The sequence below is a fragment of the Mus caroli genome, unplaced genomic scaffold, assembly GCF_978045245.1.
Source record: "Mus caroli unplaced genomic scaffold, Mus_caroli_1 scaffold_13, whole genome shotgun sequence".
Taxonomy (NCBI): Eukaryota; Metazoa; Chordata; class Mammalia; order Rodentia; family Muridae; genus Mus; species Mus caroli.
In genome coordinates, this window is record NW_028227268.1 from 92,864,803 (window position 1) to 92,884,221 (window position 19,419).

Sequence of the window (19,419 nt, forward strand, 5' to 3'; positions counted from 1 at the left end):
TAAGAGGAAAATATTTATTGGTATTTTCTACATAGCAATAAAAAGTTAAAAATGTTCTCAAATTAAAACTGCTAACCTCACACCAATGTAAGGGACACATTACGTATTGGAATATGTAATTCATATTTTGTTGGTGAAAATACCAATGGCTAGATACCAATTTGCTTAGAAAATTCCTATTTTAATTAAGTTTCTAAAAGTGGATTTCAAACATTTTTCATAGACTTTAACATGTTGGTAGTTCTTATTTAATAAGGCTTCATTTAAGCAATTAGTTGGATTCAATTTAATTTATTATTTTAAATTATATGCAGGTGTGATTTTTCTGCTTTGGGGTATGTAAGTGCGAGTACCCACAGAGGCCAGTATCCTCAGATACTCTGGAGTTGAACTTATAGAGGATTGTGAGCCTCTTGATTTAGGTACTGGGACCCAAAACCAGATTCACTGGGAGAACAGTGAGTGCTCTGAACCACTGAGCAATCTCTCCAGCCCTCTTGAATTCTTTTTTTTTTAAGTGTATTTTATTTATGTTATGCATGTTTGCTTATGTGAGTTTAGGTGCACCATCATGAGTTTATACATCCCCTGAGCTGGAGTTACGGATACTTGTAACTCACGACATGGATGCTGGGAACTAAACTCAGGTCCTCTACAAGAGCAGTAAGTGCTCTTAACCTTGAAGTCATCTCTTCAGCCCTCCATTTTCACTCATAAAATGGCACAACCACCAAGAACCTGAAAGTCTTCTCTCCTTTTCTCTCACTTAAGTTTTGCCCACTGTGTGAATTTTTAGAAAGTCTCATGTTCACACAGTTGAGACTGATAATTATGTATAGTTTTAATAAGTATAATGTTTGAGTACTAGATGTCCCTCTATAATAGATAAAATGACAGTCCTTTATTGGTCCCTATGGTTAAATGGATACTTTCTAAACTCATTATTTTGTAGCTATGAAACACTCTAGATCACAATTTACAAGGTGGCCTGGGTTAGTTTTTTTGTCACCTCGACACAAGCTAGGGTTGTCTGAGACAAGAAAACCTCAACAGAGAAATTGCCTCCAATAGGTTGGCCTGTAGGCAAATCTGTGGGCATTTTCTTGATCAATGATTGGTGTGGTTAGGCCCATCACAGTCCACAATGTGCAGTGTAAGAAAATAGTCTTGAGCAGCCTACGGAAAGCAATGTCAGTAAACAATATTCCTCCATGGTCTCTGCTTCAGTTCCTGCCCAGCTTGATTTCCTGCCTTGGCTTCCCTTCAAGATGGACTATGATCAGGACATATGGGCCAAATAAACCCTGTCTTCCCCGAGTTGCTTTTGGTAATGGTCTTTACCATAGCAATAAAAAGCAAAGTAGGACACAAGGTGATTCATTCTAATTAATTCAATTTACTTTCTTCTGATGTATTTTTATTTCAGTATCTCCATAACAAGCTACATTAAATTTAGTTTCCTAAAAGAGCACTCATCTTATTTGCTCAGTGCTCTGCAATCTGGGCCTGGGTTGTGTGGTAACATTCAGTTGGCAGAAACAGGCTTGAGAATCACACTCCGCTGGCAACCTGGGATTGCTGGCCCTCTTCTATGGTCTCTTCATGTAGTTTGTTCACCAAGGTGTCTGGACTTCCTACTTGGCACCTCAAGTTTCCCAGAATGCAAAGGGCAAAAACTGCAAAGCTTCCTTGAGGTTTACATTGGGAGTTTGCATCATGTCCCTCCTGCAGCATCATATTGGTCACATCTAATCACAAGACCTGCCCAGTCTTATTGAAACTATGTTCTGGCTTTTCATAGAAATAATACTTGCTTTTCCATTCTTTAGATCTTGTCTCTTTGGGGATGGATGGATGGATAGACAGACTGACTGACAGACAGACAGACAGACAGACTGACAGACAGACAGACAGACAGACAGACAGACAGACTGACAGACAGACAGACAGACAGACAGACAGACAGACAGACAGACAGACAGATTCATAGATAGAAAAGACAGACAGACAGATTCATAGATAGAAAACTCTTAGGCTTTCTCCTTGATTTATTTGTAGTTTTATCTGAATGCTTACTTGAAAAAGTGATCTGTTTTATAGGAAAACCTTTTCAGATTTTTCTTGCCTCCCAAGAATTTTTTTATTTGAATTAATAATTTATTGAAAATTTTATCAACTATAAAACTTTAATGCTTAATTCTTCTCTTTTTAATATTTTGAAGTATTGCTCAGTCATCTTGTGTCCAGTGTTGCTTTTGAAACATGTGATGTTGCTCTACTATATTTGAGAATAACATGTCTCTTCAACAGCTTTTGTAATTTGCTTTTTTCTTGGGAAGTCTTAGATTTCTCTGAAGAGATGCTACCTTTCCCTTCTATACCTCCCAGGACTGGGTGGAAAGTGAAATAAGAGAGAAACAAGAAACATTGGATGAAATTTAAGAAGGCTTTTCCACTATGCCATGCAGGCACCACCTTAAGTCTTGCCTGGTCTGTGCCTCCCCAGCCTCTTTTCATGCATTCCCTACTGTCTTGATCACTGTTCTATAGCTGTGAAGAAACACCACAACTAAGGAAGCTTATAAAAAAGGAAAGCACTTCATTGAAAGCTTGGTTTCAGTTTCAGAGAATTAGTACATAATCATCATGGCAGGGAGAGTGGTGGCAGGAAGGGTGGCATGGCACTGGAGCTGGAGTTGAGAGCTCACATCCTGATCCATAAGTAGGAGGCAGAGAGAAAGACTGAGCCTGCAGAGGGCTCTTTAAACATCAAAGCCCCATTCTAGTGACATACCTTCAAGAAGGCCATTTGTGTGATGCTGAGGATCAAACCCAGGCTTTGTGCATACTAAGTGAACACTCCAGTGACTGAGCTGCTTTTCCAGCCCACAAAGCTAGTTGTGATCATTAGCAGTTGCTGTTGCTCTACCAGGCCAGTCCACTGAAGGGCTTACCCCCACCATCCTTAAAGTGAAAAGGAATACCATCAGAAGGCAACCTCTTATATTTTAAATAAGAACAACACTAATATTTGCTGGAGTGGGCTATAGAGAAGTTGCCCAGGAGGACAGTAGGCAGCATTTATATCAATAATTTGTTCTGGAAGAACTTACAAGTTTTTATTACATTTATCTATCTATCTACCTATCTACCGATCTACCTATTTATGTATCTGTTTATTTGGGGCATGCCACAGCACATATGTGAAATTAAGAGGACAATTATAGGAGACTGTTCTTTCCCTTCACAGTATATGTCCCAGCGACCAAATTAATGTCACCATGCTCCTCACTAAGTGCCTTTATACTCTGTGCTCTCCCACAAACCCTCTGAAGGTATTTCCATGGTGTTGTTACTCTGTTGACAGGTGTTAGCAGGTGGTTGATGGCCGTGGGTCACAGTGATCTTCCAGATTCAGTGTGGGGAAACATCAAAAGAAGGTTTAAAAGCTGTCTTCTAGTCAGGCATGGTGGTGTATGGTATGGCTTTAATCCCAGCACTCAGGAAGCAGAGTTCAAATCCAGCCTGATCTACACAGTGAGTTCCAGGACAGCCAGACCTACATAGTAAAACTCTGTTTCAAACAAACCAGTCAAACAAACAAAAAAGCTGTCTCCCAACCTGTTCTTTTTTTAGCTGATATGATTTTTTTTTTCCTCCACCCTAGGTTGGTCATCAATCCTTTAATCAGCTTACTAAACTCTTCATACCAGTTTCTCACAGTAAGGGAATCAGATTCCTATCTTTCTCCCATCTATGGTTTTTCCACCAAATTTTGATCCCAGCATCTTATAAAAATATGAACATTACCCATTGATCCCATAATCCTGAAAGCAAATTCTGATTTTAGTTTTTTAATTGTCAATATGGAACAATCTAGAATCACCTGAAAAGTTAAGTCTCAGAAAAGGACTGTCTAAATCAAGTTAAACCATGGTATGTCTATATCAGATCATCTTGGTAATGCTAATCAGTATGGGGAAATTCAACCCACAGTGGGCAGCGCCATCCCCTGGGCTTGTGGTCATGGACTAAGAGGCAAGAAAGTGAGCTAAATACTAAAACCTGCTGTGGACTAAGTTCTCTCTGCTCTACCTGTGGGTGAGATGTGATTAGCATTTTAAGTTGCAGCCACCATGACCTCTTTGCAACAATGGGCTGTGACCCAGGATTGTAAACTGAGCAAGCCCTAAAGTTGTTTGAAGTACTTTTAGCAAAGTAACAGAAATAAAACTAGGACACATATTATGTACATTTTAGAAAGGAGAAATTTTATCCTCAAAAAAATTAAATGACCTCCACCAAAGTCACACATGTCCTCTATATGTGGTAGAGACTGAATTTGAAAATGTGTCTGTCCTCTACCGCTTACGCTTTGACCTCTCCACTAACTCCCCTGGTTAATTCTAAAATGTAGAGGTGCTTCATTTTATCTAAGAAGGTATCAATGTTCTGATAGTGAAAATATGATCTTCATAAAAAGATAGTTTTCTTTTCTTAATTTATAAGAAAAATATAAATTACTGGATTTTTCTCAGTCCTGCAGTTACTATGCCGTTGGCACCTGCTCTTCATTGGTGTGCCCATAAGTCCTTCAAGAATGGTAACTACTAAGGAGAAATTAGTGCTGATCTCAGTTAGAAATCAAGAAATTTTTATCACTTTACATTCTAGTCTGCTAAGTGGGGAACTATATCATCTATTATTATAAGTACTTGAATATTCATCCCTACTAGAAAAAATTATGTCAACATACAAAATCAAATTTATGAATGCTTAATAAGTATATATTTATAATGTATTTTTCATTCTTATTTATTCCCCTAACTTAGATCATGTTTATTTATTTACTATTTAGACAGGGTCTTTTTATGTCATCTTTGCTGGTCTGAAACTTGTCATGAAGATCAGGCTAGCCTCATACTCATGAGCTACATCTGCCTCTGCCTCTGCCTCCTGAGTGCTTAAAGGTGTGTACTACCACATTAGGCAACAATATGTCACACTGGAAAAAACATGTGTTATTTTATCTTGTTTTGTTCTGTTCTGTTTGAGGAAGAATATCACTATATATCCCAGGCTGACCTTAAATTCATCATATAGAACAGGCTGGCCTTAAACTTGTGTTAGTCCTCCTGTCTGACTGCTGGGATTAAGGCATATACCACCACTTCCAGCAAAAAGTGTCATTTGCAAAAATTATGTTTTGTTACATTTTAATAGTTTATATATAATTTATATAATTTAAGTGCTATAAAAATATATAATAAAAATTTAATCTACCTCTTTCCTCACATTTCCACACAATTCTCTCCCCTTAGGAAACACCGGAATCAATTTCTTACATATTATTACATAGAGATGCCAAGGATATGCAAATATTATGTCTGTGTGTATATTTGTAAAAGGGAGAATCGAGAGTATTTTCTTTGACAGAATTCAAAGCAGGTGAACACTGCTCTTTTTCTTTAACCGCTTTTGATAGTAAGGCCAGTAAAGTTCTAGTTATTTTAAACCCACATGCATTAGAGAGCCACTCACAGTGAACACTACATACCCATCACCCAAACTGTGGAAGATAAGCTTAGGTGCTTGTTAGAGGTTTACTGCTCTTGCAAGTGGGTAGAACCTCTGTTACTTAGGCTGACGTGTAAAGAATCTGTGTTCATCAATGCCAGCCACACTGGGTGCTGCAGTGACTTCAGCACAGACTTCTTTGGCCACCCTCTTAATTACTCAGTCAGGACCAGACATCCAGAAGAAACTTTTTCATACCCTTTCTAGCTGTCAAAAATAATTTGACAAATAACTTCTGTTTTTATTAAGGCATATTGCTATCTGTGTAATAAGCATATCTAATAGAAGCTAAAGGAATGGCTGAATGGTTAAGAACACTGCCTAGATTTTATTCTCAGCACCACATAGCAGCTCACAACCTTCTGTAACTCCAGTCCTCGGGGATCTGATGCCCTTGTCTAGCCTTTGAAATCATCAGGCACGTGGGTACGTATACATACATTCAGGTAAAATACTCAGACATATAAAATTCTTAAAAATATTTTTAAAGTACAAAGTGCATATATGGAGCTAATTTGAGCTGTTTTGATTTAGATTTTTTTTGTGCAGAATAAATGCTGAATCCAAATTTAGAATACACACTTATGGGGAGATAACTTTTGGAATTTCTCTTGATTTTTTTTTCCTTTGAGAAAGGGTCTCACCTTGCAGGTCTGGGACTCACTATGTAGAGCAGGCTGTCCTCACTGTCCTCAAACTCACAGAGGTGTTTGCCTCTGCCTTCTGAACTCTGGGATGATAGGAGTCTACTAGTATGCCTGACATTTTGTTGGTGGTTTCATAAAGCATAAATATTACAATATTTATATTTCCATACACAAATCTAATAATTGTAGTGATTTCACTGAACTATCTCTTGCTTTTCTTAGTTCCACTTACCAGTCTGGATGTATCAGGAGAACATGAGAACAATTTTGTAGAATACATCTCTTTTATACATCAATATGATGCCAGGAGAACTCCCAATGAACCCATCCAAGGAAAGGTAAGGCATTGTTCCAAACTAATTATTCAGTGCTGTGGAACGGAATAGATTTATGGGAGAACTTTTAAGCCTTTTAAGTCATGCTCACTTTTCTAAAAGTTCATCTAAACAAATATAGTCATAAGTAGACTAAACTTAGCAACGTGTCATAAAAAACAAGGAATGGCATCATGATTTTGAACTGCAAGGGTTTTAAATCTATTTCCTGAAAGCACTTACTAAAGTAATATTGATAAACTTTTAGATGTTTTTGATTTATGTGTGCCAGGAAGGCATATGTGAGGTTTATTTTTTTTTTATATATATATTTTTATTACATATTTTCCTCAATTACATTTCCAATACTTTCCCAAAAGTCCCCCATAGCGCCCCCCACTTCCCTACCCACCCATTCCCATTCTTTTGGCCCTGGCATTCCCCTATATTGGGGCATATAAAGTTTGCAAGTCCAATGGGCCTCTCTTTCCATTGATGGCCGACTAGACCATCTTTCGATACATATGCAGCTAGAGACAAGAGCTCCAGGGTTCCGGTTAGTACATCATGTTGTTCCAACAATAGGGTTGCAGATCCCTTTAGCTCCTTGGGTACTTTCTCTAGCTTCTCCATTGGGAGCCCTGTGATACATCCAATAGCTGACTGTGAACATCCACTCCTGTGTTTGCTAGGCCCCGGCATCGTCTCACAAGAGACAGCTATATTTGGGTCCTTTCAGCAAAATCTTGCTAGTGTATGCAATGGTGTCAGCGTTTAGAAGCTGATTATGTGACGGATCCCTGGATACAGCAGTCTCTAAATGGTCCATCCTTTCATCACAGCTACGAACTTTGTCTCTGTAACTCCTTCCCTGGGTGTTTTGTTCCCAATTCTAAGAAGGTGCACAGTGTCCACACTTTGGTCTTCATTCTTCTTGAGTTTCATGCGTTTATCAAATTGTATCTTATATCTTGGGTATCCTAAGTTTTGGGCTAATATCCACTTATCAATGAATACATATTGTGTGAGTTCTTTTGTGATTGTGTTACTTCACTCAAGATGATGCCCTCCAGGTCCATCCATTTGGCTAGGAATTTCATAAATTCATTCTTTTTAATAGCTGAGTAGTACTCCATTGTGTAAATGTACCATAATTTCTGTATCCATTCCTCTGTTGAGGGACATCTGGGTTCTTTCCAGCTTCTGGCTATTATAAATAGGGCTGCTATGAACATAGTGGAGCATGTGTCCTTTTTACCGGTTGGGACATCTTCTGGATATATGCCCAGGAGAGGTATTGCTGGATCCTCCGGTAGTACTATGTCCAATTTTCTGAGGAACCACCAGACTGATTTCCAGAGTGGTTGTACAAGCTTGCAATCCCACCAACAATGGAGAAGTGTTCCTCTTTCTCCACATCCTCGCCAGCATCTGCTGTCACCTGAATTTTTGATCTTAGCCATTCTGACTGGTGTGAGGTGGAATCTCAGGGTTGTTTTGATTTGCATTTCCCTGATGATTAAGGATGTTGAACATTTTTTCAGGTGCTTCTCTGCCATTCGGTATTCCTCAGGTGAGAATTCTTTGTTCAGTTCTGAGCCCCATTTTTTAATGGGGTTATTTGACTTTCTGGAGTCCACCTTCTTGAGTTCTTTATATATATTGGATATTAGTCCCTTATCTGATTTAGGATAGGTGAAGATCCTTTCCCAATCTGTTGGTGGTTTTTTTGTCTTATTGATGGTGTCTTTAGCCTTGCAGAAGCTTTGTAGTTTCATGAGGTCCCACTTGTCAATTCTCGATCTTACAGCACAAGCCATTACTGTTCTATTCAGGAATTTTTCCCCTGTGCCCATATCTTCAAGGCTTTTCCCCACTTTCTCCTCTATAAGTTTCAGTGTCTCTGGTTTTATGTGAAGTTCCTTGATCCACTTAGACTTGACCTTAGTACAAGGAGATAGGAATGGATCGATTCGCATTCTTCTACATGTTAACAACCAGTTGTGCCAGCACCATTTGTTGAAAATGCTGTCTTTCTTCCACTGGATGTTTTTAGCTCCCTTGTCGAAGATCAAGTGACCATAGGTGTGTGGTTTCATTTCTGGGTCTTCAATTCTATTCCATTGGTCTATTTGTCTGTCACTATACCAGTACCATGCAGTTTTTATCACAATTGCTCTGTAGTAGAGCTTTAGGTCCGGCATGGTGATTCCACCAGAGGTTCTTTTATCCTTGAGAAGAGTTTTTGCTATCCTAGGTTTTTTGTTATTCCAGATGAATTTGCAGATTGCACTTTCTAATTCGTTGAAGAATTGATTTGGAATTTTGATGGGGATTGCATTGAATCTGTAGATTGCTTTTGGCAAGATAGCCATTTTTACAATGTTGATCCTGCCAATCCATGAGCATGGGAGATCTTTCCATCTTCTGAGATCTTCTATAATTTCTTTCTTCAGAGACTTGAAGTTTTTATTATACAGATCTTTCACTTCCTTAGTTAGAGTCACGCCAAGATATTTTATATTATTTGTGACTATTGAGAAGGGTGTTGTTTCCCTAACTTCTTTCTCAGCCTGTTTATTCTTTGTGTAGAGAAAGGCCATTGATTTGTTTGAGTTAATTTTATATCCAGCTACTTCACCGAAGCTGTTTATCAGGCTTAGGAGTTCTCTGGTGGAATTTTTAGGGTCACTTATATATACTATCATATCATCTGCAAAAAGTGATATTTTGACTTCATCTTTTCCAATTTGTATCCCTTTGATCTCCTTTTGTTGTCGAATTGCTCTGGCTAGGACTTCAAGTACAATGTTGAATAGGTATGGAGAAAGTGGACAGCCTTGTCTAGTCCCTGATTTTAGAGGGATTGCTTCAAGCTTCTCACCATTTACTTTGATGTTGGCTACTGGTTTGCTGTAGATTGCTTTTATCATGTTTAGGTATGGGCCTTGAATTCCTGATCTTTCCAAGACTTTTATCATGAATGGGTGTTGGATCTTGTCAAATGCTTTTTCCGCATCTAAGGAGATGACCATGTGGTTTTTGTCTTTGAGTTTGTTTATATACTGGATTACGTTGATGGATTTCCGTATATTGAACCATCCTTGCATCCCTGGGATGAAACCTACTTGGTCAGGATGGATGATTGTTTTGATGTGTTCTTGGATTCGGTTAGCAAGAACTTTATTGAGGATTTTTGCATCAATATTCATAAGGGATATTGGTCTGAAGTTTTCTATCTTTGTTGGGTCTTTTTGTGGTTTAGGTATCAGAGTAATTGTGGCTTCATAGAATGAGTTGGGTAGAGTACCTTCTGTTTCTATTTTGTGGAATAGTTTGTGAAGAACTGGGATTAGATCTTCTTTGAAGGTCTGATAGAACTCTGCACTAAACCCATCTGGTCCTGGGCTTTTTTTAGTTGGGAGACTATTAATGACTGCTTCTATTTCTTTGGGGGATATAGGGCTGTTTAGATCATTAACCTGATCTTGATTCAACTTTGGTACCTGGTATCTGTCTAGGAACTTCTCCATTTCATCCAGGTTCTCCAGTTTTGTTGAGTATAGCCTTTGGTAGAAGGATCTGATGGTGTTTTGGATGTCTTCAGGATCTGTTGTTATGTCTCCTTTTTCATTTCTGATTTTGTTAATTAGGATGCTTTCCCTGTGCCCTCTAGTGAGTCTGGCTAAGGGTTTATCTATCTTGTTGATTTTCTCAAAGAACCAGCTCCTTGATTGGTTGATTCTTTGAATAGTTTTTCTTGTTTCCACTTGGTTGATTTCACCCCTGAGTTTGATTATTTCCTGCCGTCTACTCCTCTTGGGTGAATTTGCTTCCTCTTGTTCTAGTGCTTTTAGGTGTGTTGTCAAGCTGCTAATGTGTGCTCTCTCTAGTTTCCTTTTGGAGGCACTCAGAGCTATGAGTTTTCCTCTTAGAAATGCTTTCATTGCGTCCCATAAGTTTGGGTATGTTGTGGCTTCATTTTCATTGAACTCTAAAAAGTCCTTAATTTCTTTCTTTATTCCTTCCTTGACCAAGGTATCATTGAGAAGAGTGTTGTTCAGTTTCCACGTGAAGGTTGGCTTTCTATTATTTATTTTGTTATTGAAGATCAGCCTTAGTCCATGGTTATCTGATAGGATGCATGGGATAATTTCAATATTTTTATATCTGTTGAGGCCTGCTTTGTGACCAATTATGTGGTCAATTTTGGAGAAGGTACCATGAGGTGCTGAGAAGAAGGTATATCCTTTTGTTTTAGGATAGAATGTTCTGTAGATATCTGCCAGATCCATTTGATTCATAATTTCTCTTAGTTTCACTGTGTCCCTGTTTATTTTCTGTTTCCATGATCTGTCCATTGGTGATAGTGGTGTGTTGAAGTCTCCCACTATTATTGTATGAGGTGCAATGTGTGCTTTGAGCTTTACTAAAGTTTCTTTAATGAATGTGGCTGCCTTTGTATTTGGAGCATAGATATTCAGGATTGATAGTTCCTCTTGGAGGATTTTACCTTTGATGAGTATGAAGTGTCCCTCCCTGTCTTTTTTAATGACTTTGGGTTGGAAGTCAATCTTATCAGATATTAGAATGGCTACTCCAGCTTGTTTCTTCATGCCATTTGCTTGGAAAATTGTTTTCCAGCCTTTCATTCTGAGGTAGTGTCTATCCTTTTCTCTGAGATGAGTTTCCTGTAAGCAGCAAAATGTTGGGTCTTGTTTGTGTAGCCAGTTTGTTAGTCTATGTCTTTTTATCGGGGAGTTGAGTCCATTGATATTAAGAGATATTAAGGAAAAGTAATTGTTGTTTCCTGTTATTTTTGTTGTTAAAGTTGGCATTTTGTTCTTGTGGCTGTCTTCTTTTAGGTTTGTTGAGGGATTACCTTTTTGTTGTTTCTAGGGCGTGGTTCCTGTCCTTGTATTGGTTTTTTTCTGTTATTATCCTTTGAAGGGCTGGATTCGTGGAGAGATAATGTGTGAATTTGGTTTTGTCGTGGAATACTTTGGTTTCTCCATCTATGTTAATTGAGAGTTTGGCTGGGTATAGTAGCCTGGGCTGGAATTTGTGTTCTTTTAGTGTCTGTATAACATCCGTCCAGGATCTTCTGGCTTTCATAGTCTCTGGTGAAAAGTCTGGTGTAATTCTGATAGGCTTGCCTTTATATGTTACTTGGCCTTTTTCTCTTACTGCTTTTAGTATTCTATCTTTATTTAGAGCATTTGTTGCTCTGATTATTATGTGTCGGGAGGTATTTCTTTTCTGGTCCAGTCTATTTGGAGTTCTGTAGGCTTCTTGTATGTTCATGGGCATCTCTTTCTTTAGATTTGGGAAGTTTTCTTCTATAATTTTGTTGAAGATGTTTGCTGGTCCTTTGAGTTGAAAATCTTCATTCTCATCCACTCCTATTATCCGTAGATTTGGTCTTCTCATTGTGTCCTGTATTTCTTGGATGTTTTGAGTTAGGATCTTTTTGCATTTTACATTTTCCTTGATTGTTGTGCCGATGTTCTCTATGGAATCTTCTGCACCTGAGATTCTCTCTTCCATCTCTTGTATTCTGTTGCTGATGCTGGTATCTATGGTTCCAGATTTCTTTCCTAGGGTTTCTATCTCCAGTGTTGCCTCATTTTGGGTTTTCTTTATTGTGTCTACTTCCCTTTTTAGGTCTAGTATGGTTTTGTTCATTTCCATCATCTGTTTGGATGTGTTTTCCTGTTTTTCTGTAAGGACTTCTACCTGTTTGATTATGTTATCGTGTTTTTCTTTAAGGATTTGTAATTCTTTAGCAGTGTTCTCCTGCCATTCTTTAAGGGATTTTTGTGCTTTCTCTTTATCGTCTTCTGCCTGTTTAGCAGTGTTCTGCATTTCTTTAAGTGTGTTATTAAAGTCCTTCTTGAAGTTCTCTATCATCATCAGGAGATATGCTTTTAAATCCGTGTCTAGCTTTTCCGGTGTGTTGGGGTGCCCTGGACTGGGCGAAGTGGGGGTGCTGGGTTCTGATGATGGTGAGTGGTCTTGGTTTCTGTTAGTAAGATTATTACGTTTACCTTTCGCCATCTGGTAATCTCTGGGGTTAGTTGTTATTGTTGTCACTGTTTAAAGATTGGAGCAGAAGCTGTGTTCCACTCACCAGCAGTCTCTAAATCCTGCGGAGGGGGTCGTGGGTAGCTGACGGTACCCCGGTGCTGGTCCAGCCGGAAGAGGCCTGTGGTCCTACACAGGCCGTTTTTCTGCTTCCCTAACTAATGCAGTCTCTGGTCCTGCGTGCAATTGGATTGGAGCAGAAGCTGTGTTCCACTCTCCAGAAGTCTTAAGATCCTGTGGTGGGTGTTGTGGGTAGCTGGCGAGTGTCAGCAGACCCTGCGCGCCAGCTGCCCCGGTGCTTTTCTGACCGGAAGAGGGTTGTGGCCCTATGTAGGCCGGATTTCTCTCTCCCCAACCAGAGCAGTCTCAGGTCCCGCGTGATTGGACTGGAACCGAAGCTGTGTTCCACTCACCAGCAGTCCCAAAATCCTGCGGCGGGGGTCGTGGGTAGCTGGCGGGTGTCAGGCAACCCTGTGCTACCCCGGCGCTGATCTGGCCGGATGAGGCCTGTGGCCCTACTCAGGCCGGTTTCTGCTTCCCTAACTAATGCAGTCTCAGGTCCCGCGCAATTGGATTGGAGCAGAAGCTGTGTTCCACTCACCAGCAGTCCCAAAATCCTGCGGCGGGGGTCGTGGGTAGCTGGCGGGTGTCAGGCAACCCTGTGCTACCCGGGCGCTGATCCGGCCGGATGAGGCCTGTGGCCCTACTCAGGCCGGTTTCTGCTTCCCTAACTAATGCAGTCTCAGGTCCCGCGCAATTGGATTGGAGCAGAAGCTGTGTTCCACTCACCAGCAGTCCCAAAATCCTGCGGCGGGGGTCGTGGGTAGCTGGCGGGTGTCAGGCAACCCTGCGCTCCTGCTACCCTGGCGCTGATCTGGCTGGATGAGGCCTGTGGCCCTACTCAGGCAGGTTTCTGCTTCCCTAACTAATATATGTGAGGTTTATAAGAACAGGATTGAATCGGAATTGCTGAAGTGCTTTCTCTTGTCCAGATGCTTGTCCTTATAGCTTATTGTGAGTAATCCTTTTGGACCCTGAACACAATCATCAATTCTATCATTTGCAGTCATAGCAACCTACAAAGCCAAAAAATAAAAATAAAACTTGATAAAAACCATTGCGTGCACTCCAGCAATAGAAAAGCACAGGCTCTTCTCTGACTTTTTTACTTCCCTGCTTTCAATTTTGTTCTCCCTGTTTACAGGCTTGACATTCTGGTGCTGTCTTTAGAGTGGGGCTGAAGTGGCAGGGAAACAAGTTCCATCCGCAGAACTTGAACAACCCCATACACTCAGCTACAGTTCTTGTTTCCCTGGTTAATGTCATCTTTGTTTTCCTTTCCAGAAACACGGAACCTTCGTGCAGAGAGAGATAAAGCTAGGGACTATGCCAATAGTTCCTAAGGCACCGGAGGTATTATTGAACACTCTAGAGTCAGGTTCATCAGAACAGCCCAAAAAACAGACAAAGGAAATTCATCAGGAGACAAAGTGACCTCACCAGGCCTGTGCCAACAGAATTCCCAAGAGTTGCTGGAGACTTAGAACAGCTTATCAGAACAAGAAGGCAGCCCAGCCCAGAAGCCTGGGTATGGGAGATGACTGGAAGAGTGTTGTTCTCAACTGTAGGGCAAGCTCTTTTCACCAGGCACGGGCCTTTAAATCACTAATAAAAAAAGTCAGGGTAAGTGAGGATGAACTTTGGTGTCAAAACACATAAATTACCTCATCATCTTAACAGCTCTAGAGTCAGGGTAAAGCTGACTACATATACAGTACCCATTAGTCAAATCATCCTCAGATTTCACCTGTGTATCTCAACCCGTTCCAAAGCTAGCTATAGTACTGAAACATTATACTGATGATTGCCAATCTCATAACCAAAGAAGCACTCGCAACTGAGATACCATGACCGAGGTGACTCTTATAAAAGAAAGCATTTAGTTGGAGGATTGCTTACAGTTTGGGAGGGTTAGTTCATTATCATGGTCGAAAGCAAACAGGCATGGCACTGGAGCAAGTAGCTGAGAGCATTGATGCCCTGATTTGCAGGCAGCAGACAGAAAGAAAAACACTTGGCCTGGCCTAACATGAGCCTTTGAAACCTTAAATCTACACCAGTGACCACTTCCTTCAACAATGACACACCTCCTAATCCTTCCAAGCAATTCAATGGGGCGGGGAGGTACTAAGCAAACAAATATATATGAGCCTATGGGGATTATTCAAACTACCACATGAGGAACTCACCATTTCTAACACACATAGATGGCGGGGGCAGGAGGGGGGGTACAACAAATGCATTTTAAATATGCAAATAAGCACTAGAATATGATATACAAATAATACTGAAAGCACAGAACATTAAATATAAAGAGTAATCCTTCCAAAATTCTTAGCTTTAAAGAAAGGATCACAGTTTTGGGAGACTTTTTATCCAGAACAATATATGTAAATATAATGGAATAATATTAACAATGATGAAGACAATGGCCAACACCAAAGTGCATGCATGAATGAGGGCAAAGTGTTAACATTTGAAGTCACACCATGCACATCTCTGAAACAGTGGAACAAAGAACTTCTAAACAACTTTGCCTATTTTATCTTACCAATCCCTCAACAACCCTATGAAATAGATACTACCCATCTGATAGTCTTAGGGAGGATGAAACTAATGCATCAAGAAGTGACTTAACCAAGGTCACACAGCTATCATGTGGTCATTTGGGATTTAGGCCGAAGTGGAATGCTCTATAGTCATGCCTATTTACTATGCTATGCCACCTCCATGACCAAAATAGAACAATCTACAAGTCTCCACTGGGGCAAATATCCTAGGATGATATTTAAAAGACTGAGATTAGGGCCAGGCATAGTGGTGGACACCTTTAATCCCAGCACTTGGGAGGCAGATGAGTTTGAGGCCAGCCTGGTCTAAAAATTAATTCCAGAACAGCCAATAGAGAAACCTGATCTCAAAACCAAAGGGGGGGGGATTGAAATTAATCTAGACAAAAATAGGGGACAAGAGAAAAATAAGTTAGAGTAATCAGGATATCATATGTATTAACTTGTATGATATCTATGAAAATATTCATTTATGAAACAATTCATATAATAGATTTTAAGTTTTCTCCCACTTGCAGTTGTATTTTTTAAAGATTTATTTATTATTATATGTAAGTACACAGTAGCTGTCTTCAGACACACCAGACAAGGGCATCAGATTTCATTTTGGATGGTTGTGAGCCACCATGTGGTTGCTAGAATTTGAACTCAGGACCTTCAGAAGAGCAGCCAGTGCTCTTAACAGCTGAGCCATCTATCCAGCCCCTGCAGTTGTATTTTTGACAAGAGTTAACCGTTCTGTTAGACCCATCAAAATATTTGGTTAGTCTGTTAGACTGGTTAGTCTGTGTAGATGTCTCCAAAAATCTGGAAAATATTGGACCTATTATATAATAAAGGTCTCTAAAAGTAGATTTGCAAGATAAATTAGTAAGTTAATAATTAATAAATTAATTTAAAATTAATAAATTAAAAATTAATACAAAATAAGCATTTATTGATAATAGGACATTTTGTTGAGATTTGTATTCATGACCCAACAGAGAAAAGCTGCATTTAGTCTTTGGGGAGCTGCATTTGGGCCCTACAAAGAAATGCTGTCAGTCAGAATGTACGAAAGGCGAATGAGAAACATAACAGCACAGAGATCTACTGACAACTCATTTAAGATTTATGGATGAAATGCTTTTTTGTTGTTGTTGTTGTTTTGTTTTTTTCAAGACAGGGTTTCTCTTTTAGCCATGGCTGTCCTGGAACTTACTTTGTAGACAAGGCTGGCCTCGAACTCAGAAATCCGCCTGCCTCTGCCTCCCAAGTGCTGGGATTAAAGGCGTACGCCACCACCACCCGGTGAAATGCTTTTATATTGACAAAATATAAAAGAATGGTTCATGGGTCTGCCATCTACACCTGTGAGCTGAGGCTGTTCCACAGCCCTCTGTACACAAGTCCCACCAGGAGAGAGCTCATTTCCTGGGAGTGTTTTCACTCTTGGGATCAGAGGTGAGATAGACACTTTCTCTCCAATAACTGTATGGAGTGGGCCTGGCCAGGAGTACACTAGGCCCAAGATCAGTGGAACAGCTGGGACAGGATCCTTCCAATCACCATCTGCACCCAGAACTTGGGCAGTTCCAGAGCCATTTGTATACAAATTCAACCAGGAGAAAGCTAGTCTCCCAGGACTGCTGACACACACTTACAAACCCACAGGAGGGACAAGCTCAGACAGAGACAGCAACACCATCTAACACCAGAGATTACCAGATGACAAAAGGCAAATGCAAGAATCTTATCAACAGAGACCAAGACTACTTGGCACCATCAGAACCCTATGCTCCCACCAGAGCAAGTCCAGGATTCCACAATACACTGGAAAAGCAAGATGTGGATTTAAAATCATATTTCATGATGCTGATAGAGTATTTTAAGGACATTTTTTTTAAATCCCTTAAAGAAATAAAGGAGAACACAGGCAAACAGGTAGAAGTCCTTAAAGAGGAAGCATGAAAATCACTTAAAGGATTACAGGAGAACACAGGAAAATGGGTAGAAGCCTTTAAAGTGGAAACACAAAAATCCCTTAAAGAATTACAAGAAAATACAACCAAAAAGGTGATGGAATTGAACAAAACCATCCAGGATCTAAAACTGGAAGTAGAAACAATAAAGAAACCACAATGGGAAACAGCTCTTTCTCTTAGAGATAGAAAACCTAGGAAAGAGATTAGAAGCCATAGATGTGAGCATCACCAATAGAATACAAGAAATGGAAGAGAGAATCTCAGGCACAGAAGATAATATACAAAACATTGACACAGCAATCAAAGAAAATGCAAAACGATCCGAACTCAAAACATCCAAGAAATCCAGGACACAATGACAAACCTATGGATAATAGATATAGAAGAGAGCAAAGATTCCCAACTTAAAGGACCAGTAAATATCTTCAACAAAATTATAGAAGACATCTTCCCTAACCTAAAGAAAGAGATGCCCATGAACATACAGGAAGCCTACAGAACACCAAATAGATTGGGTCAGAAAAGAAATTCCTCCAATCACATAGTAATCAAAACACCAAATGCACTAAATAAAGATAGAATATTAAAAGCAGTAATTGAGAAAGGTCAAGTAACACATAAAGGCAGACCTATCAGAATTACACCAGACTTCTCACCAGAGACTATGAAAGCCAGAAGATCCTGGACAGATGTTACACAAGCCCTAAGAGAACACAAATGCCAACCCAGGCTACTATATCCAGCAAAACCCTCAATTAACATAGATGGAGAAATGAAGATATTCCATGACAAAACCAAATTTACACAATATCTGTCCATGATTCCAGCCCTTCAAAAGATAATAAATGGAAAATTCCAACACTAACAGGGAAACTACACCCTAGAAAATGCAATAAAGTAATCCTTCAACAAACCTAAATGAAGATAGCCAGAAGAACAGAATCCCACTCCACCGAGCATAGTCTGCACAGGTGAGAGTGTGGATTGCAGAAGCTAACAGCTTCTGGGACAGGCGGGAGCCACAGAGCTTCTGAGGCAGCGCCCTTTTCGGGCTCCAGACATCCGGGCACCTTCCCTGCCAGAAGAGGTGTCCACCCGGCCTGGAAGGGCTTTGCCTGAGCATCTGCGGGAGACATCTTGGTTCCCGGACTCCACCGAGACTAGTCTTGCACAGGTGAGAGTGTGGACTACAGAAGCTAACAGATTCTGGGACAGGTCCTGTTTCAGGCCTTCATCTTCTGCCAGGAGGCAAGTCTGAACACCATATATCTGTGCAGCTTCCCTGAAAGAGGAGAGCCTGCCTGCAAAGAGTGCTCTGACCACTGAAACTCAAGAGAGAGCTAGTCTCCCAGGTCTGCTGGTAGAGAATAACAGAATCATCAGAAGAACAAGCTCTAACCAGAGACAACTATAACAACTGACTCCAGAGTTTACCAGATGGCGAAAGGCAGATGTAAGAATCTTACTAACAGAAACCAAAAACATGAACCATCATCACAACCCAGCCCTCCCACCTCAGCCAGTCCAGGGCACCCCAACACACCCGAAAACCTAGACCCAGATTTAAAGGCATATCTCATGATGATTGTAGAGGACATCAAGAAGGACTTTAATAACTCACTTAAAGAAATACAGGAGAACACTGCTAAAGAGTTACAAGTCCTTATAGAAAAACAGGAAAACACATCCAAACAGGTGATGGAAATGAACAAAACCATACTATACCTAAAAAGGGAAGTAGACACAATAAAGAACACCCAAAGTGAGGCAACACTGGAGATAGAAACCCTAGGAAAGAAATCTGAAACCATAGAAGCAAGCATCAGCAACAGAATACAAGAGATGGAAAAGAGAATCTCAGGTACAGAAGATTCCAAAGAGAACACCTGCAAAACAATCAAAGAAAATGCAAAATGCAAAAAGATCCTAAGTCAAAACATCCAGGAAATCCAGGACACAATGAGAAGACCAAACCTACAGATAATAGGAGTAGATGAGAATGAAGATTTTCAACTCAAAGGGCCAGCAAATATCTTCAACAAAATTATAGAAGAAAAATTCCCAAACCTAAAGAAAGAGATGCCCATGAACATACAAGAAGCCTACAGAACTCCAAATAGACTGGACAAGAAAAGAAATTCCTCCCGACACATAATAAACATAACAACAAATGCACTAAATAAAGATAGAATATTAAAGGCAG

At 40.0% G+C, this 19,419-nt stretch overlaps 1 protein-coding gene across 1 annotated transcript in view; it reads left to right on the plus strand.

The window, feature by feature from the left end:
* The window catches only part of Cimip6 (ciliary microtubule inner protein 6), a 49,500-nt gene extending 34,689 nt beyond the window's left edge, over window positions 1-14,811 (plus strand). Inside the window, 3 exon segments of the mRNA XM_021178156.2 lie at window positions 6,447-6,562; window positions 13,967-14,075; window positions 14,078-14,811. Coding sequence (XP_021033815.1) covers window positions 6,447-6,562; window positions 13,967-14,075; window positions 14,078-14,166 — 314 coding nt within the window. The 3' untranslated portion in view covers window positions 14,167-14,811.
* Window positions 14,812-19,419: the final 4,608 nt, after the last annotated feature.